The sequence below is a fragment of the Panthera leo genome, chromosome F3, assembly GCF_018350215.1.
Source record: "Panthera leo isolate Ple1 chromosome F3, P.leo_Ple1_pat1.1, whole genome shotgun sequence".
Classification (NCBI taxonomy): domain Eukaryota; kingdom Metazoa; phylum Chordata; class Mammalia; order Carnivora; family Felidae; genus Panthera; species Panthera leo.
In genome coordinates, this window is record NC_056696.1 from 32,444,957 (window position 1) to 32,466,253 (window position 21,297).

At 39.3% G+C, this 21,297-nt stretch overlaps 1 protein-coding gene across 2 annotated transcripts in view; it reads left to right on the forward strand.

The window, feature by feature from the left end:
• The window catches only part of KCNH1 (potassium voltage-gated channel subfamily H member 1), a 462,687-nt gene that overhangs the window by 228,511 nt on the left and 212,879 nt on the right, over window positions 1-21,297 (forward strand). For both annotated transcript variants that reach the window (XM_042926295.1, XM_042926297.1), the window contains one exon: window positions 3,876-4,305. In XM_042926295.1, coding sequence (XP_042782229.1) covers window positions 3,876-4,305 — 430 coding nt within the window. The remainder of the gene's footprint in view (window positions 1-3,875; window positions 4,306-21,297) is intronic.

Consider the following 21,297-nt stretch of genomic DNA (forward strand, 5'->3'; position numbering starts at 1 on the left):
TAGAAATCTGGAGTCAAAGTTTCAATAGGGCTGTGTTCTCTCTGAAGGCTCTAGGAGAGAATCCGTTCCATTCCTTTCTCTTAGCTTCTGGTTTTGCTGGTAATCTTTGGCATTCTCTGGCTTGAAGACACATCACTCCAATCTCTGCATTGGTAAAAAACAAAAACAAAAACAAAAACAAAAACAAACAAACAAAAAAACCACCTGGTTTTCTCTCTGTATGTCCAGCTCTTCTTTTTTTATAAGGTTTAATGTGACCTCATCTTAACCACCTATACCTACAACAACCCCTTTCCCAAATTAATGTGACCTCATCTTAACCACCTATACCTACAACAACCCCTTTCCCAAATAAGGGGTTGTTTCCCAAATAAGGTCACATTCTGAGGTTCTGGGAAAGACATGAATTTGATGGGGACACTATTTAGCCCAATACAGGAAGCTTCTAAAGTGAATAGCAAATGACTTCTGTCTTCAGAAGATGGAGTGCCTACTGTGGTTGGGGAAACTATAGGGCCAAGGCAACGTGTTCAGTTGGTAATGGATACAGAATACCGTGGACACACAGAGGGGTGAGCAACTGATTGTGAGTCCAGGGTAGACATGGAAGGCTTTAGGGTAAAGGCAGTGGCAGACCTGAAGGATAACTAGTATACCGGCTGGTAGAAAGGGAGGAACAGGGCATTCTGGGCTAAGGGACTAGTCCGAGCAGGCATGGAGATGGAAGTGTGCATCCACCATGCGGGAAGCTCAAGACATCTGGGGTGTAAGGCTATAGAAGAGCAGGCCTTTGGGTAGTGTGGTTGCATGTGTTGTGTGGCCATTGGGAGGGGAGGGAGAACGGAGGAGGGAGCAGAGGGAGATACGAAGGGTCATGGGAGCACAGTCATTCATGTCCATGAATGACTGCCAGAATGGGATCTTAGAGATGTGAAGTGGTTAAGGGGGGAGTTCAAGGAGAAGCTGAATGACCATTCCTTAGGGAGCTCTAGAAGGCATCCCTGGACTTGGAGGGCTAGACTGGATGACATCTGTTCTCCCTCTCAGCAATCAGGTTCTGTGACTGTGAGATAGAAGTATTGTATCTTGCCTCTTGCACTAGTTACTATGCTCTTACTTCCTCTCCTCTTTCTTCCTATCAAGCCTCTTCCCCATGCCAGGCACTGCGGCCATAACAGTGAACAGGAAGACAAAGACAGCATCATTTTAATCTTTTCCCTGTGGTATTAGCACAAGGAGTACATAGTAGGTTCTCCTTAAATGTTGCTTTGAATTGAATCTGAGTGGGGAAAAATGACAAGGCAGTTTTGCCCTGGGTAATAAGTTCTGCTTCATGGTTGATCTGCTGTTGAAAGATGATCTCAGTAACCTCTTTATGAACAGGTGGAGAGTAGGTGGCTGCTTACATGTGTTTGGTTTCTGAGTCATCAGAAAGGCTCCTTTGCCTCCCAGAATAGCTCCTTCATCCAGGCTGTAGGTACTTTTAATTCTACTATTGGAGGTTAGTTTCCCTCTGTTAAAATGCAGATGCCCTCTGGAGAGAGGATATCCATTTACTCTCAGAAGTCGTTTGTACCTTAATGGGGGGGGAGGGGTTTCTTGGCCTTTTCTGCATGGCAGGTTTTTGAGGAAAGCACGTGGAGGGAAAAGGGAACCCAGGGGATGAGTACTGGACATGCCAAAAGTAAATTTTGTCAGAGTTAGCAATTTGGATAGCTGACCCTGGGGATGTAGTCTCTTGGCTTAGAAAAATCCATTATTACTTATTTGCTGATGTATGTTGGGCAAGAAGTGCTTATTTCTATAGTAAGTTTTATGGCTCCAAAACTGTTATTTATTTTTTAAAAGGTGCAATACTAACTAGAATTTAAATAAAAATTTGAAAAAAAAATAAAAAAGCCAAACCAAAAAAAATAAAATAAAATAAAGGTGCAATAAATCCCATCTTCCCCACTCTCACCTCAACAAAAGTAATTTGTGTGGCAGCCTGATTTGTGGTCTTTATGGACAAGGCTATGCTACATACAGTTTGTGTGTTCACGTATCAGGGAAGGCTAATAGTATCTACTGTACCAAATATCCTCCAGAGTTTTGGTGGCTTGTTTCAGAGGTTTCTTTTTTCATTCACATCATAATATGATTCAGATTGATTGGGAAGGAGAGGGTGTTCCACATAGTCTTTCAGGGACCCAGGCTTCTTCCATGCTGCATGTCCACCATCTTTATTACTTGGCTTCAGGGTCACACTAGTCTCATCTGGAAGGTATGTCAAAGGGAAGAGAAAGCATACTTCCTTTTAACTGCCTTGACCTGGAAATGATACACACTTCACCTCACATCCATTGATGAGAACCAGTCTCAAAGACCCACCAAGATGGGAAGAGGCTGGGAGATGTCCAGGAAGAGGAAGCAGCCTTGGTGAGCCTCTGACAACAGGTCATCAGAAAGCATTTACACATTTTCCTTCTGTCTGTGACATAACCTGACCCTTGGGGGTTGTTATTAAGGGAACAGGGAGCAAGAGAGACTAGCAGTGACCTGGAAACTGTCCAGTGTTTAGAATGGTGAAAAGTCATTCATTCTGCTTGGTGAAGGACATCATCCTGCTGTTGGATTTTTGCTGTGTGAGGGAGACTGCGGTTGTGGTGCAAAGAGATGTCTCTATTTTGTTTGCTTGTTTATTTCCTTTTTCATGGAAGTAGGAAAAGCTATAGGAATTTGGGGATTTTGAATGCAGTGGCTTCTATAATGTTACATTTCCTCTAGTCCACTTCCCTCATTGGGATGAGAGAGGCAATTGGATGAGAGAGCCAATTGACTTGTCCAAATTCATATAGCAAGTTAGTGGTTTACTTCAGTCTCAGACCTGTTTTCCAGATTTCTACTCTGGTGTTCTTCCACTACTGCTATTCCCTTGGAGAACCACTATTTGGAGACTAGACATGCGCTGCCAGGGTCCACAGGATGATAGGAGGCTTGATCAGGTGAAATTGGAAGCTTCCTTGTAGCTTGGAGATTCCTTGATTGTGTTTGAATATATGGTGTCTGATTGTATAATCCCTGGCCTGATGGGAGTGATGTAGTTTCCAAAAATTTGTAACTCTCCTGAGAAAACAGAATCTTAGCTTTTTATTCTTCTCAATTGTGTCTTTAATACATTTTTATCTTTTTAAAACTGTTTTTTAAATACATATTTTTCTAACTGTAAAAGTAACAATTTCAATTTTAGAAATTAAGTATATTTAGATGTAACAAAAATATATACAAATATAACAAAAAATATTCTGTAATTCCATAACTCAACAATGCAGCAGTAACAACTATTAATATCTTACTTTTCTATGTGTGTTCCCTAGCCATTTATTGAATACATAAATACTTGTACACTTATGTACAGTATAATTAGAATGAAATATTATACAATATGAAATAAATATTATACAACTCTTAAAATATTTCATATTACTTAAAATGAAATATTATATAACCCTTAAAATTGTTTTAAAATAGTAGTGGTATGAAATATGCTCATATATATTTGTATACTTATCATAATATAATTAGAATAAAAATCTAATTTTATTTGTCTTGCTTGTCTTTTTTTTTTTAATCTGCTTTTTAATGGAAGTAGGAAAAAGCAAATGGAAATTCATATACCTTGGAATAAAATTCAAATTGTATCATGCATAACTGTACAAATATGTATGAGCATTTCTCCATATCATGAATTACATTAAAACATTTTTTAAAGGGTTGCACAATATTTCATCTTGTGGAAATACACCATGCTGAAGGAAACAGCCCAGGCAGGGAGGAGGGAAGGAGTAGTAGTATCTTTAGTTCTTGGCCCTCATGCTCTGCTCCTCTTCTCCCAGGGCATCAGCAGCCTATTCAGCTCACTGAAGGTTGTCCGGCTGCTACGTCTTGGGCGAGTGGCCCGTAAGCTGGACCACTACATTGAATACGGAGCCGCTGTGCTGGTGCTGCTGGTGTGTGTGTTTGGGCTGGCTGCTCACTGGATGGCCTGCATCTGGTACAGCATTGGGGACTACGAGATCTTTGATGAAGACACCAAGACCATCCGCAACAACAGCTGGCTCTACCAACTGGCGATGGACATTGGCACCCCTTACCAGTTCAATGGATCTGGCTCAGGGAAGTGGGAAGGTGGTCCCAGCAAGAATTCCGTCTATATCTCCTCATTGTATTTCACTATGACCAGCCTTACCAGCGTGGGCTTTGGAAACATTGCCCCATCCACAGACATCGAGAAAATCTTTGCAGTGGCCATCATGATGATTGGCTGTAAGTATGACAGTTGCTGGGGCTGGGTGGGGGATGGGCAGGGGACATCCTGTTTCACCATAACTTCTATTGGTTGGAAATAGGGTGATGGCTACAACGCTCACAGGATCAGGGTGTAATGACTTAAAATAAGCCACATTCTGTTCTTTTTTTTTTTTTTTTTTGAGATGAGCTTTAAAATTTTCCTGATAATTAAAGCATTGCATGTTTGCTGCAAAGATATTTAGAAAATATTAAAGGGCACATGTAGAAAATCGAGACCAATGAAATTCTACTTCTCAGAAATAACTATTACCTAATAAAGTTAGAATGAAATCATCATATACAACTTGGTAACCTGCTTGTTCATAGAACAGTGAATTGTGAAAAGTCTTTCCACGTCTGTTTAAATACAGCTCTAGGTCTGCACAGTCCCTTATGGTACCAGAGAAAGAATATATGGAAAAAAAGAATGTTAGCTATCTCATTAATTATCTTTTATATTTATTATATGTCGAAATGATATTTTTATATAGGGGGTTAAATAAAATATCCCATTATAATTAATTTCATGTTTCTTTTGGATATTTTTAATGAAAAATTTAATTTAATGCTCCTAGGAATATTTTTAAAATTTTTTTTAAATATGAAATTTATTGTCAAATTGGTTTCCATACAACACACAGTGCTCATCCCAACAGGTGCCCTCTTCAATACCCATCACCCTCCCTCCCCTCCCTCTCACCCCCCCATCAACCCTCAGTTTGTTCTAAGTTTTTAAGAGTCTTTTATGTTTTGGCTCCCTCCCTCTCTAACCTTTTTTTTTCCTTCCCCTCCCCCATGGTCTTCTGTTAAGTTTCTCAGGATCCACATAAGAGTGAAAACATATGGTATCTGTCTTTCTCTGTATGTCTTATATCACTTAGCATAACACTCTCCAGTTCCATCCACGTTGCTACAAAAGGCCATATTTTATTCTTTCTCATTGCCAAGTAGTATCCCATTGTGTATATAAACCACAACTTCTTTATCCATTCATCAGTTGATGGACATTTAGGCTCTTTCCACAATTTGGCTATTGTTGAAAGAGCTGCTATAAACATTGGGGTACAAGTGCCCCTGTGCATCAGTACTCCTGTATCCCTTGGGTAAATTCCTAGCAGTGCTATTGCTGGGTCATAGGGTAGATGTATTTTTAATTTGTTGAGGAACCTCCACACTGTTTTCTAGAGCGGCTGCACCAGTTTGTATTCCCACTAACAGTGAAAGAGGGTTCCCGTTTCTCCACATCCTTGCCAGCATCTATAGTCTCCTGATTTGTTCATTTTAGCCACTCTGACTGGCGTGAGGTGGTATCTGAGTGTGGTTTTGATTTGTATTTCCCTGATGAGGAGCGACGTTGAGCATCTTTTCATGTGCCTGTTGGCCATCTGGATGTCTTCCTTGGAAAAGTGTCTATTCATGTCTTCTGCCCATTTCTTCACTGGGTTATTTGTTTTTCAGGTGTGGAGTTTGGTGAGCTCTTTATAGATTTTGGATACTAGCCCCTTGTCCAATATGTCATTTGCAAATATCTTTTCCCATTCTGTTGGTTGCTTTTTAGTTTTGTTGATTGTTTCCTTTGCTGTGCAGAAGCTTTTTATCTTCATGAGGTCCCAATAGTTCATTTTTGCTTTTAATTCCCTTGCCTTTGGGGATGTGTCAAGTAAGAAATTGCTGTGGGTGAGGTCAGAGAGGTTTTTTTCTTGCTTTCTCCTCTAGGGTTTTGATGGTTTCCTGTCTCACATTCAGGTCCTTTATCCATTTTGAGTTTGTTTTTGTGAATGGTGTAAGAAAGTGGTCTAGTTTCATCCTTCTGCATGTTGCTGTCCAGTTCTCCCAGCACCATTTGTTAAAGAGACTGTCTTTTTTCCATTGGATATTGTTTTCTGCTTTGTCAAAGATTAGTTGGCTATACTTTTGTGAGTCTAATTCTGGGGTTTCTATTCTATTCCATTGGTCTATGTGTATGTTTTTGTGCCAATACCATGCTGTCTTGATGATTACAGCTTTGTAGTAGAGGCTCAAGTCTGGGATTGTGATGCCTCCTGCTTTCGTCTTCTTCTTCAAAATTACTTTGGCTATTCGGGGCCTCTTGTGGTTCCATACAAATTTTAGGATTGCTTGTTCTAGTTTCGAGAAGAATGCTGGTGCAATTTTGATTGGGATTACATTGAATGTGTAGATAGCTTTGGTTAGTATTGACCTTTTAACAATATTTATTCTTCCAATCCATGAGCACGGAATGTTTTTCCATTTCTTTATATCTTCTTCAATTTCCTTCATAAGTTTTCTATAATTTTCAGCATACAGATCTTTTACATCTTTGGTTAGATTTATTCCTAGGTATTTTATGCTTCTTGGTGCAATTGTGAATGGGATCAGTTTCTTTATTTGTCTTTCTGTTGCTTCATTATTAGTGTATAAGAATGCAACTGATTTCTGTACATTGATTTTGTATCCTGTGACTTTGCTGAATTCATGTATCAGTCCTAGCAGACTTTTGGTGGAGTCTATCAGGTTTTCCACGTGTAATATCATGTCATCTGCAAAAAGTGAAAGCTTGACTTCATCTTTGCCAATTTTGATGCCTTTGATTTCCTTTTGTTGTCTGCTTGCTGATGCTAGCACTTCCAACACTATGTTAAACAACAGTGGTGAAAGTGGACATCCCTGTCATGTTCCTGATCTCAGGGGGAAAGCTCTCAGTTTTTCCCCATTGAGGATGATATTAGCTGTGGGCTTTTCATAAATGGCTTTTATGATGTTTAAGTATGTTCCTTCTATCCCGACTTTCTCGAGGGTTTTTATTAAGAAAGGATTCTGAATTTTGTCAAATGCTTTTTCTGCATCAATTGACAGGATCATATGGTTCTTATCTTTTCTTTTATTAATGTGATGTATCACATTGATTGATTTGAGAATGTTGAACCAGCCCTGCACCCCAGGAATGAATCCCACTTGATCATGGTGAATAATTCTTTTTATATGCCGTTGAATTCGATTTGCTAGTATCTTATTGAGAATTTTTGCATCCATATTCATCAGGGATATTGGCCTGTAGTTCTCTTTTTTTGCTGGGTTTCTGTCTGGTTTAGGAATCAAAGTAATGCTGGCTTCATTGAATGAGTCTGGAAGTTTTCCTTCCCTTTCTATTTTTTGGAACAGCTTGAGAAGGATAGGTATTATCTCTGCTTTAAATGTCTGGTAGAACTCCCCTGGGAAGCCATCTGGTCCTGGACTCTTATTTGTTGGGAGATTTTTGATAGCTGATTCCATTTCTTTGCTGGTTATGGGTCTGTTCAAGTTTTCTATTTCTTCCTGTTTGAGTTTTGGAAGTGTGTGGGTGCTTAGGAATTTGTCTATTTTCTTCCAGGTTGTCCAGTTTGTTGGCATATAATTTTGATAGTATTCCCTGATAATTGCTTGTTTTTCTGAGGGATTGGTTGTAATCATTCCATTTTCATTCATGATTTTATCTATTTGGGTCATCTCCTTTTACTTTTTGAGAAGCCTGGCTAGAGGTTTATCAATTTTGTTTATTTTTTCAAAAAACCAACTCTTGGTTTCATTGATCTGCTCTACAGTTTTTTTAGATTCTATATTGTTTATTTCTGCTCTGATCTTTATTATTTCTCTTCTTCTGCTGGGTTTGAGGTGTCTTTGCTGTTCTGCTTCTATTTCCTTTAGGCGTACTGTTAGATTTTGTATTTGGGATTTTTCTTGTTTCTGGAGATAGGCCTGGATTGCAGTGTATTTTCCTCTCAGGACTGCCTTTGCTGCATTCCAAAGCATTTGGATTATTGTATTTTCATTTTCATTTGTTTCCATATATTTTTTAATTTCTTCTCTAATTGCCTGGTTGACCCATTCATTCTTTAGTAGGGTGCTCTTTAACCTCCATGCTTTTGGAGGTTTTCCAGACTTTTTCCTGTGGTTGATTTCAAGCTTCATAGCATTGTGGTCTGAAAATATGCATGGTATGATCTCAATTCTTTTATACTTATGAAGGGCTGTTTTGTGACCCAGTATGTGATCTATCTTGGAGAATGTTCCATGTGCACTTGAGAAGAAACTATATTGTGTTGCTTTGGGATGCAGAGTTCTAAACATATCTGTCAAGTCCATCTGATCCAATGTATTATTCAGAGCCCTTGTTTCTTTATTGATCCTGTGTCTAGATGGTCTATCCATGGTTGTAAGTGGAGTATTAAAGTCCCCTGCAATTACCACATTCTTATCAATAAGGTTGCTTATGTTTGTGATTAATTGTTTTATATATTTGGGGGCTCCCGTATTCGGCACATAGACATTTATAATTGTTAGCTCTTCCTGATGGATAGACCCTGTAATTATTATATAATGTCCTTCTTCATCTCTTGTTACGGCCTTTAATTGAAAGTCTAGTTTGTCTGATATAAGTATGGCTACTCCAGCTTTCTTTTGAGTTCCAGTAGCATGATAGATAGTTCTCCATCCCCTCACTTTAAATATGAAGGTGTCCTCAGGTCTAAAATGAGTCTCTTGTAGACAGCAAATAGATGGGTCTTGTTTTTTTATCCATTCTGATACCCTATATCTTTTGGTTGGAGCATTTAGTCCATTTACATTCAGTGTTGTTATAGAAAGATACAGGTTTAGAGTCATTGTGATGTCTGTAGGTTTCAGGCTTGTAGTGATGTCTCTGGTACTTTGTCTTACAGGATCCCCCTTAGGATCTCTTGTAGGGCTGGTTTAGTGGTGATGAATTCCTTCAGTTTTTGTTTGTTTGGGAAGACCTTTATCTCTCCTTCTGTTCTAAATGATAGAATTGCTGGATAAAGGATTCTCGGGTGCATATTTTTTCTGTTCATCACATTGAAGATTTCCTGCCATTCCTTTCTGGCCTGCCAAGTTTCAGCAGATAGATCCATCACTAGTCTTATTGGTCTACCTTCATATGTTAGAGCATGTTTATCCCTAGCTGCTTTCAGAATTTTCTCTTTATTCTTGTATTTTGCCAGTTTCACTATGATATGTTGTGCAGAAGATTGATTCAAGTTATGTCTGAAGGGAGTTCTCTGTGCCTCTTTGATTTCAATGCCTTTTTCCTTCCCCAGATCAGGGGAGGTCTCAGCTATGATTTGTTCAAGTACACCTTCAGCCCCTTTCTCTCTCTCTTCCTCTTCTGGAATTCCTATGATACGGGTATTGTTCCATTTGATTGCATTACTTAGTTTTCTAATTCTCCCCTCATACTCTTCGATTTTTTTATCTCTCTTTTTCTCAGCTTCCTCTTTTCTCCATAATTTTATCTTCTAATTCACCTATTCTTTCCTCTGCCTCTTCAATCCGAGCTGTGGTCACCTCCATTTTATTTTGTACCTCATTTATAGCATTTTTAAGCTCCTCATGACTATTTCTTAGTCCCTTGATCTCTGTAGCAATAGATTCTCTGCTGTCCTCTATACTTTTTTCAAGCCTAGCAATTAATTTTATGAGTATTATTCTAAATTCTTGTTCTGTTATATTGCTTAAATTGTTTTTGATCAATTCGTTAGCTGTCACTACTTCCTAGAGTTTCTTTTGAGGAGAATTCGTCTGTTTCGTCATTTTGGATAGTCCCTGGGGTGACACAGAACTTCGGGGCACTTCCCCTGTGCTGTCTGGAGTAACTTGTGTTGGTGGGCGGGGCCACAATCAGACCTGATGTCTGTCCCCAGCCCACCACTGGGGCCACAGTCAGACTGGTGTGAACCTTATCTTCCCCTCTCCCAGGGGCAGGACTCACTGTGGAATGGTGTGGCCCCTGTCTGGGCTACTTGCACACTGCCAGGCTTGTGGCACTGCTTTGATGGGATCTGGTGTATTAGCTAGGGTAGATCCACAAGGTGCACAGGGGCTGGAGGGGCAGGCTTAGCTTGCTTTGCCATCGGTGGTCCCCTGTGGGAGGGGCCCTGCAGCACTGGAAGGGAGGCAGGCAGATCTGTTGGAGGGATGGATCCACAGAAGCACAGTGTTGGGTGTTTGCACCGTGCAAGCAAGTTCGGTACTGGGAACTGGTGCTGGGAAATCCCTTTGGGGTTTCAGTTGGGGGATGGGAGAGGGAGATGGCGCTAGCCAGCACCTTTGTTCCCCGCCAAGCTGAGCTCTATCTTCTGGGGCTCAACACCTCTCCCTCCTGGTGTCCTCTCGCCCTCCCGCTCTCTGAGCAGAGCTGTTGACTTATAACATTCCAGATGTTAAGTCCCACTGGCTGTCAGAACTCACTCCATCTGGCCCCTCCGCTTTTGCAAGCAAGACTCGGGGGCTCTGCCTTGCTGGGCAGGCTGTCCCTCCACCGCCCCGGCTCCCTCCCGCCAGTCCATGTAGCACGCACCACCTCTCCGCCCTTCCTACCCTCTTCCATGGGCCTCTTGTCTATGCTTGGCTCTGGAGAGTCCATTCTGCTAGTCTTCTGGTGGTTTTCTTGGTTATTTAGGCAGATGTGGGTGGAATATAAGTGATCAGCAGGACGTGGTAAGCCCAGCCGCCGCAAGCCTTCCCAAGCCTCTGGAATACTATTTTTTTTTAAAGTTTATTTATTTGAGAGAGAAAAAGAGACAGAAAACAACTGGGGGTGAGGCAGAGAGAGGGAGAGAGAATCCCAAGCAGGCTCCGTACTGTCAGCACAGAGCCCAAAGCAGGGCTTGACCTTACAAACCATGGGATCATGACCTGAGCCAAAATCAAGATTTGGATGCTCAACTGACTAAGCCGCCCAGGTACCCCAGTGCCATCTTTTATTTAGTTAAAAAAATGTTTCTTGTAATGTTATTTATTTATTTAATTTTTAATTTTTATTTTTATTTTATTTTTTACATTTTTATTTTTTATATTTATTTTTTATATTTATATTTATTATATATATTTATATTATTTATATTATATATAATTATATATTATATAATTATATATAATATAATTACATAATTATATTATATATAATTATATATATAAATTATATTTACATATTATATTTATTTATTATATTTTATATTTATATTTATTATTTTTTATTTATTTTATATTTATTTTTATTTTTATATTTATTTTTATATTTATTTTATATTTTTATTTTATATTTTATAATAATTTTATAATATATTTTAATAATATATTTACAATATATTAATAATATATATTAAATATAAATATATACATATGAATATATATAAATATAAATAGAAATAAATAATTTAATAATATATTTTAATAATTTTATAATAATTTATAATATATTTTATATGTATTTTATATGTATTTTTATATTTATTATTTATTATATTTTATATTTATATTTATATTTTTTATTTTATATTTCTTTTTATTTTTTATATTTATATTTATAATTTTTATTTTTATTTTTTATGGCTACATGTAGCATATAGTGCAACAATGATTTCAGGAGTAGATTCCTTAATGCCCCTTACCCATTTAGCCCATCCCCCTTCCCACAACCCCTCCAGTAACTCTCAGTTTGTTCTCCATATGTATGAGTCTCTTCTGTTTTGTCCCCCTCCCTGTTTTTATATTATTTTTGTTTCCCTTCCCTTATGTTCATCTGTTTTGCCTCTTGAAGTCCTCATATGAGTGAAGTCATAGGATTTTTGTCTTTCTCTGACTAATTTCACTTAGCATAATACTCTCCAGTCCCAACCATGTAGCTGCAAATGGCCAGATTTCATTCTTTTTGATTGCTGAGTGATACCCCCTTGTATATATATACCACATCTTCTTTATCCATTCATCCATCAATGGACATTTGGGCTCTTTCCATACTTGGGCTATTGTTGATAGTACTGCTATAAACATGGGGGTGCATGTGTCCCTTTGAAACAGCACACCTGTACCCTTGGATAAATGCCTAATAGTGCAATTGCTGGCTTGTAGCGTAGTTCTATTTTTAGTTTTTTGAGGAACCTCCATACTGTTTTCCAGAGTGGCTGCACCAGCTTGCATTGCCACCAACAATGCAAAAGAGATCTTTCTCCGAATCCTCGCCAACATCTGTTGTTGCCTGACTTGTTCATGTTGGCCATTCTGACAGGTGTAAAGTGGTATCTCATTGTGGTTTTGATTTGTATTTCCCTGATGATGAGTGAAGTTGAGCATTTTTTCATGTGTCGGTTGGCCATCTGGATGTCTTCTGTGGAGAAGTGTCTATTCATGTCTTTTGCCCATTTCTTCACTGGATTATTTGTTTTTTGGGTGTTGAGTTGTTAAGTTCTTTATAGATTTTGGATACCAACCCTTTATCTGATATGTCATTTGCAAATATCTTCTCCCATTTGTCAGTTGCCTTTTAGTTTTGCTGATTGTTTCCTTTGCTGTGCAGAAGCTTTTTATTTTGATGAGGTCCCAGTAGTTCATTTTTGCTTTTGTTTCCCTTGCCTCTGGAGACATGTTGAGTAAGAAGTTGCTGCGGCTAAGATCAAAGAGGTTTTTTGCTTGCTTTCTCCTCAAGGATTTTGATGGCTTCCTGTCTTACATTTAGTTCTTTCATCCATTTTGAGTTTCTTTTTGTGTATGGTGTAAGAAAGTGGTCCAGGTTCATTCTTCTGCATGTCGCTGTCCAGTTTTCCCAGCACCACTTGCTGAAGAGACTGTCTTTATTCCATTGGATATTCTTTCCTGCTTTGTCAAAGATTAGTTGGCCATACGTTTGTGGGTCCATTTCTGGGTTCTCTATTCTGTTCCATTGATCTGAGTGTCTGTTCTTGGGCCGGTACCATACTGTCTTGATGATTACAGCCTTGTAGTATAGTTTGAAGTCTGGGATTATGATGCCTCCTGCCTTGGTTTTCTTTTTCAAGATTTCTTTGGCTATTTGGGGTCTTTTCTGCTTCCATAAAAATTTTAGGATTATTTGTTCTAGCTCTGTGAAGAATGCTGGTGTTATTTTGATAGGGATTGCATTGAATATGTAGATTTCTTTGGGTTGTATCAACATTTTAACAATGTTCTTCCTATCCAGGAGCATGGAATCTTTTTTCACTTTTTTGTGTCTTCTTCAATTTCTTTCGTAAACTTTCTATAGTTTTCAGTGTATAGATTTTTCACCTCATTGGTTAGATTTGTTCCTAGGTATTCTATGCTTTTTGGTGCAATTGTAAATGGGATCGATTCCTTGATTTCTCTTTCTGTCACTTCATTGTTGGTGTATAGGAATGCAACCGATTTCTGTGTGTTGATTTTATATCCTGCAACTTTGCTGAATTCATGAATCAATTCTAGCAGTTTTTTGGTGGAATCTTTTGGGTTTTCCTTGTAGAGTAGCATGTCATCTGCGAAGAGTGAAAGTTTGAGCTCCTCCTGGCCAATATGGGTGCCTTTTATTTCTTTGTGTTGTCTGATTGCAGTGGCTAAGACTTTCAATACTATGTTTAATAACAGTGGTGAGAGTGGACGTCCCTGTCTTGTTCCTGACCTTAGGGGGAAAGCTGTCAGTTTTTCCCCATTGAGGATGATACTAGCATTGGGTCATTCATATGTGGCTTTTATGATCTCGAGGTATGCTCCTGCTATCCCTACTTTCTTGAGGGTTTTTATCAAGAAAGGATGCTACATTTTGTCAAATGTTTTCTCTGCATCTATTGAGAGGATCATATGGTTCTTGTCCTTTCTTTTATTGATGTGATGAATTACGTTAGTTGTTTTGCGTTTATTGAACCAGCCCTGCATCCCAGGTATAAACCCCACTTGGTCGTGGTGAATAATTTTTTTAGTGTATTGTTGGATCAGTGGCTAATATCTTGTTGAGGAGTTTTGCATCCATGTTCATCAGGGAAATTGGTCTATAGTTCTCCTTTTTAGTGGGATCTCTGTCTGGTTTTGGAATCAAGGTAATGCTGGCTTCATAGAAAGACTTTGGACGTTTTCCTTCCATTTCTATTTTTTGGAACAGTTTCAAGAGAATAGGTGTTAACTCTTCCTTAAATGTTTGGTAGAATTCCCCTAGAAATCCATTGTTTTTTGGGAGTTTTTTTTTTCAATATATGAAATTTATTGTCAAATTGGTTTCCATACAACACCCAGTGCTCATCCCAAAAGGTGCCCTCCTCAATACCCATCCCCCACCCTCCCCTCCCTCCCACCCCCCATCAACCCTCAGTTTGTTCTCAGTTTTTAAGAGTCTCTTATGCTTTGGCTCTCTTCCACTCTAACCTCTTTTTTTTTTTTTCCTTCCCCTCCCCCATGGGTTTCTTTTAAGTTTCTCAGGATCCACATAAGAGTGAAAACATATGGTATCTGTCTTTCTCTGTATGGCTTATTTCACTTAGCATAACACTCTCCAGTTCCATCCATGTTGCTACAAAGGACTGTATTTCATTCTTTCTCATTGCCACGTAGTACTCCCTTGTGTATATAAACCACAATTTCTTTATCCATTCATCAGTTGATGGACATTTAGACTCTTTCCATAATTTGGCTATTGTTGAAAGAGCTGCAATAAACATTGGGGTACAAGTGCCCCTGTGCGTCAGTACTCCTGTATCCCTTGGGTAAATTCCTAGCAGTGCTATTGCTGGGTCATAGGGTAGGTCTATTTTTAATTTTTTGAGGAACCTCCACACTGTTTTCCAGAGTGGCTGCACCAATTTGCATTCCCACCAACAGTGCAAGAGGGCTCCTGTTTCTCCACATCCTCTCCAGCATCTATAGTCTCCTGATGTGTTCATTTTGGTCACTCTGACTGGCGTGAGGTGATATCTGAGTGTGGTTTTGATTTGTATTTTTGGGGGGGAGATTTTTGATTACTAGTTTGTGTTCCTTACTGGTTATGGGTCTGTTCAAATTTCTATTATTTCCTGTTTCAGTTTTGGTAGTGTATGTGTTTCTAGGAATTTCTCCATTTCTTCCAGATTGCCCATTTTATTGGCATATAATTGCTCTTTATATTCTTTTATTATTGTTTTTATTTCTTCTGTGTTTGTAGTGATCTCTCCTCTTTCATTCTTGATTTTATTTATTTGGGTCCTTTCCTTTTTCTTTTTGATCAAACTGGCTAGTGGTTTATCAATTTTGTTAATTCTTTCAAAGAATCAGCTTCTGGTTTCATTGATCTGTTCTACTGATTTTTTTGGTTTCGATAGCATTAATTTCTGCTCTCATCTTTATTATTTCCTGTCTTCTGCAGGTTTTGGGTTTTATTTCCTGTTCTTTTTTCAGCTTTTTAAGGCATAAGGTTAGGTTGTTTATCTGAGATCTTTCTTCCTTCTTTAGGAAGGCCGGATTGCTATATACTTTCCTCTTATGACCGCCTTTGCTGTGTCCCAGAGGTTTTGGGTTGTGGTGTTATCATTTTCATTGGCTTCCATATACTTTTTAATTTCCTCTTTAACTTCTTGGTTAGCCCATTCATTCTTTAGTAGGATGTTCTTCAGTCTCCAAGTATTTGTTACCTTTCCAAATTTTTTCTTGTGGATGATTTTAAGTTTCATAGCGTTGTGGTCTGAAAATATGCACAGTATGATCTCAGTCTTTTTTGTACTTACTTAGTGCTGATTTGTGTCCCAGTGTTTGGTCTATTCTAGAGAACTTTCCATGTGCACTGGAGAAGAATGTATATTCTGCTTTAGGATGAAATGTTCTGAATATATCTGTTAAGTCCACCTAGTCCAGTGTGTCATTCAAAGCCATTGTTTCCTTGTTGATTCTTTGATTAGATGATCTGTCTATTGCTTTGGGTGGGGTGTTGAAATCTCCTCCTATTATGGTGTTACTATCGATGAGTTTCTTTATGTTTATGCTTAATTGATTTATATATTTGGGTGCTATCACATTTGGGACATAAATGTTTACAATTGTTAGGTCTTCTTGGTGGATAGACCCCTTGATTATGATATAATGCCCTTCTGCATCTATTGATACAGTCTTTATTTTAAAGTCTAGATTGTCTGATATAAGTATGGCTTCTCTGGCTTTCTTTTGTTGACCATTAGCATGATAGATGGTTCTCCATCCCCTTACGTTCAATCTGAAGGTGTCTTTAGGTCTAAAGTTGGTCTCTTGTAAACAGCATATAGATGGATCTTGTTTTGTTATCCATTCTGTTACCCTATGTCTTTTGATTGGAGCATTGAGTCCATTGACATTTAGAGTGAGTACTGAAATATATGAATTTATTGCCATTATGATGCTTGTAGAGTTGGAGTTTCTGTTGGTGTTCTCTGGTCCTTTCTAATCTTTGTTTCTTTTGGTATTAATTAATTAATTAATTAATTAATTAATCTTTTCTCCCCTCAGAAAGTCCCCCTTAAGATTTCTTGCAGGGCTGGTTTAGTGGTCACAAACTCCTTTAATTTTTGTTTGTCTGGGAAACTTTTTATGTCTTCTTCCATTCTGAATGACAGCCTTGCTGGATAAAGAATTCTTGGGTGCATATTTTTCTGATTCAGCACATTGAATATATCCTGCCTTTCCTTTCTGGCCTCCTTTGTTTCTGTGGATAGGTCTGCTGCAAACCTGATCTATCTTCCCTTGTAGGTTAGGGACTTTTTTTTCCCTTGCTGTTTTCATGATTCTCTCCTTGCCTGAGTATTTTCTGCATTTGACTATGATGTGCCTTGTTGATGGTTGGTTTTTGTTGACTCTAATGGGGGTCCTCTGTGCTTCCTGGATTTTGATGCCTGTGTTTTTGCCCAGGTTAGGAGAGTTTTCCACTATGATTTGCTCACACAACCCTTCTACTCCTGTTTGTCTCTCTTCCTCTTCTGGGACCCCTATGATTCTGATGTTGTTCCTTTTTAATGAGTCACTGATTTCTCTAATTCTTAAATCGTGCTCCTTTGCCTTAATTTCCCTCTTTTTTTCTGCTTCATTATTCTCCATAAGTTTGTCCTCTATATCACTGATTCTGTGTTCTGCCTCATCCATCCTTGCCGCTGTGGCATCCATCCGTGATTGCAGCTTAGTTTTAGCATTTTTTATTTCATCCCAACTAGTATTTACTTCTTTTATCTCCGCAGAAAAGGATTCTAGTCTATTTTCGACTCCAGCTAGTATTCTTACTATTGTGATTCTAAATTCTGTTTCAGACATCTTGCTTGTATCTGTGTTGGTTAAGTCCCTGGCTGTTGTTTCTTCGTGCTCTTTCTTTTGGGATGAGTTCCTTCTTTTCATCATTGTGAAGGGAGAAAAGGAATTAATGAGGTATAAAAATTAAAATAAAAAAATTAAAATTAAAAAATATTAAAATTAAAAAGTTAAACACACACACACACACACACACACACACAAAATTGAATAAATGATGCTAGATCCTAGGTATGTTTTGGTCTGTGTGTTGAAAGTGGTTTGATAGATTAGAGAAAAAAGGGGAAAAAAAGGAAATCGTTTGAGAATTTGAAAAAAATGAATGCACTGAAGTAGACTAAAATGAAATGATGGAAGTAAAACAGAATTTGAAAAAAATTTACACAAAATTGAAGAATATAGTAGAAAAAAGTAAAAATATTTTTAAGGATTAAAAGTAAAAATGAATTCTCTTGCTGTGTTCATGAAAAAGAAATGAAATGAAAAAGAGAAAAAAGAAAAAAGAGGGAATCGGTGGACTAAAAATGATGGAAGTAAAGTAGAATTTGAAAAAACTTACATAAAAGTAAAAAATATAGTAAAAAAATTAAAAATATTTTTGATAAAAATTGAAAATAAAAATGATTTTTTTCTCTTTCTGTATTCATGAAAAAGAAAAGAAGTTAAAAAGAGGAAAAAAAATTGAATAGATGGACCTGCTAAAAGATTTAAATACGACTGAAATTACTTTGTTTTCCTGTAGAAGTCAGACTATGAAGTGCTTTTTAGTCCATAACTATGCCGGCGGTGAGACTTGTGTTCTTGAAGAGCAAGGTTGGCCCAGTTGGGTGGGGATAAGTGTAATGGCTCCGTTCTCCAGTTGATGGCACTGCTAGCCTACTGGGGTGGAGTGTTGTGGCGCTCCTAGGTGCATATGCGCAGGTGTGGAGCAGTGAAAATGGCGTCACCCAGCTATCTAGTCTCTAGTATCGGAACTCTGTTCTCCCCCATCAACAATCGTGCACCCGTCCTCTGTTTCAGCTTTCGTCCACTCCCCACTTTTTCACTGTCCATGACTAAGCCCCAGGAAGTACCTCTGTCCCTAGTTTTGTCTCAGATGTGACTGTTTTTCCCAGCCCCTTACTTCTGAAGGACTGCAGCTTTGAACCATTCTGCCCCTCTGCAGGAGGGTCTTGGTGTCTCACCAAGCAATGGTCAAATGTCGGCTGCACCCAGGAACACTTGCTGGACCCTGCTGTTGCCGGTGCCCCGAGACTGTGACCAGGTGCCAGCCCACCCCAGAAAAAGTTCATGAGATAGTATAGCACCAGCGTTTCAGGGATTATGGAAAATCACAACACACATCTGGAACCAGGCTTCACCCTTAACGACCTTGTTTCAACACCAGCAAACGTGGGCGTTCTCTGGGTCTGCTGGGACCAGGGGTCCTCAATAGTTTCTACCAAATGTCCTTACAGCCATGGAACTGCTGCTATTCCCTGTGTGGCCCAGGAACCTCCTGGACCCCACTCTGCTCCTGGGGATTCGCCCTTCCCACCAGAGCACCGCCAGGTATTGAGCTGCAGAGTTTCAGACTCTGTGCTCCCCTTGTTTACAGTTTTAATGGAATTTAAACCCTCTCCTTTCTTCTTTCTCCCTTTTTAGTTTAGTTCCCTCTAGCTGCTTTTGGGTAGGGGTGCTTTACCCGTATTCTCCCTCCCCACCATGTCTTTGTCCTCTCTCCCCCCTCAAAAGCTGTTCCCTGCCCACCGCGGCTCTTCAGTCCCCAAGTTCACCTCTCCGTGCCATGTACCTGCTGAATTCTGTGGTTCAGGTTGTGCAGATTGTTGTGTTAATCCTCCAATCAGTTTTCTAGGTGTGCAGGATGGTTTAGTGTTGGTCTGGCTGTATTTCCTGGACGTAAGACACACAAAAAGCTTCCATGCTGTTCCTCCATCTTGGCTCCCCCCCTATTTTTCATACATTTTTGATATCTGCTTGATGGTTAAGAAATTTCCCAAATCCCCATAAAACCCCACAGGTTAGAAAGGCTCCTGTTCAGTTCAGTAGTGATGGGTTATTGGACTACTTGACTGGACTGAAAACCAAAAACAACCCCAGTTCTTGAGGAGGGTGTTTAAATACCTGTCAGTTATCTATTGACCATCACATAGCTGTTGCCAGTGGCTGGTCTGGGAACAGCCTTGGGCTGGAAACAATGAACTGCCTTCACTGAAGGGAGTCTTAGGGGGAAGTAGACCTAACTGGGCTGGGGAAAGCATTATGTATTCAGATGGCTTGCACTAACTTGCCGAGTGTACCCTGTTGGCACTTCCATGACAAATGGCGACATGGGAGAGGACAGTCCTCCCATGAATTGTCAGTGTGGACCGGAGTCTGGTCACACCAGGCAGAGGCTGTTTTGCTTGATGTACTCCTTCCAAGTGGAGTAGACACATTAATTTCTATACCAACCAGGAAACCAGGAAACCCACCAGGGATGCAGCAAGTGGGTTTTGTTACCCCAAATGGTCACATGTGCTGCTTGCCCCTTCCTTTTCTGCAACCACCTCGTCATGTCTGATGCAGTTCTTCCATACAGGCCCTCTCTGCAAGGCACAGAGCTGGCCTCTGAGTATTTACTGAATGTGTCTAGGGGTAATTGATTTGTGGGAAGTGTGTGCTGATCGAGCTTTTGGGTTTGTGTCTTACTTTAATACTGGTCTTAATAGAGATGATTGTCTGGCCATGGGAAGCAGCATTAAGTATCTGTGGGTGGCTAATTGCTTTAGCTTAATTAGAACTTGAGGTGCTTTCTCATGTCGTATAAAAGGATTTAAGACCTCGGCTCTTCTAAGATTATTTCAGCCTTACTAGTACAAGTTTTCTAGGTAGTGCTTGCAGTGTTTTTGTGAGCTTGGGGGCACCAGGTAAGCAACAAGATGTGCCAGCCATGTTGTGGGCCTAATTTCTGTCTCTAAGAGGGGGAGATGAGACATTTTGTCAAATGAAATACCTCATTATATCAATTACAGAAAATTTGTTAAGAGTGGTCAGTTAGAAAATGGGCCCCGTGTCATGGGCTCACCAAAGGCCTTCAGATATGAAGAGACTTCATTGCAACTTTTTTCCTGGAAGAAAAGAAAAAAGAAAGCGAAGATAAGCAGTTTGTGTTTCCAAAATTGTTCTTTTAGGAAAAGCGTAATTTCCTGGGTATAGTCTCTGAGGGAAACCTCAATTATTATCACCTCTTTTCTTTCCCTTACCTTCTCAGAGTTTTACGATCTTCCCATTTCTTTTTTTAAGAAGTGTAATAATACACAGGTAGTCACCTCTGCATTATGCAACCAAGTGTGATGTTTAAGTAGGCAAGTCTACTTAACTGTAATCCTATTTCCGGAACACTTGTTATTTGCCAGGTGCTGTGATAAGTGCTCCATCCGTGATTTCTCCTGCTCGTAACAACTTTGTACTTTAGAGATTATTATCTCCATCTTGTATGGAATGAACTCAGAAAAGGTAACTTCTTGGGTCACCTGGGTGGCTCAGTTGGGTAAGTGTCCGACTTTGGCTCAGGTCATGATCTCATGGTTTGTGGGTTCGAGCCCTGCATCGGGCTGTGTGCTGATAGCTCAGAGCCTGGAGTGTGCAACGGACTCTGTGTCTCCCTCTCTCTCTGCCCCTCCCCCACTAATGCTCTGTCTCTCTGTCTCTTTCTTTCTCAAAAATAAATAAACATTAAAAAAATTAACAAGAAAAAAGAAAAGGTAACTTCTTTCCCCAGAACATGGGGCTGGTAAGCAGGAGAGACAGGATTTGGATCCAAGCCCCTCTGAATTAAATGCTAGGTTCTTCCCATGGAGGCCACCTGTGGTCGTGTGGGCTGAGAACACAGACCAGCACAGCAACGCCTTGAAAATTCTCTCCATAAATTTTAAC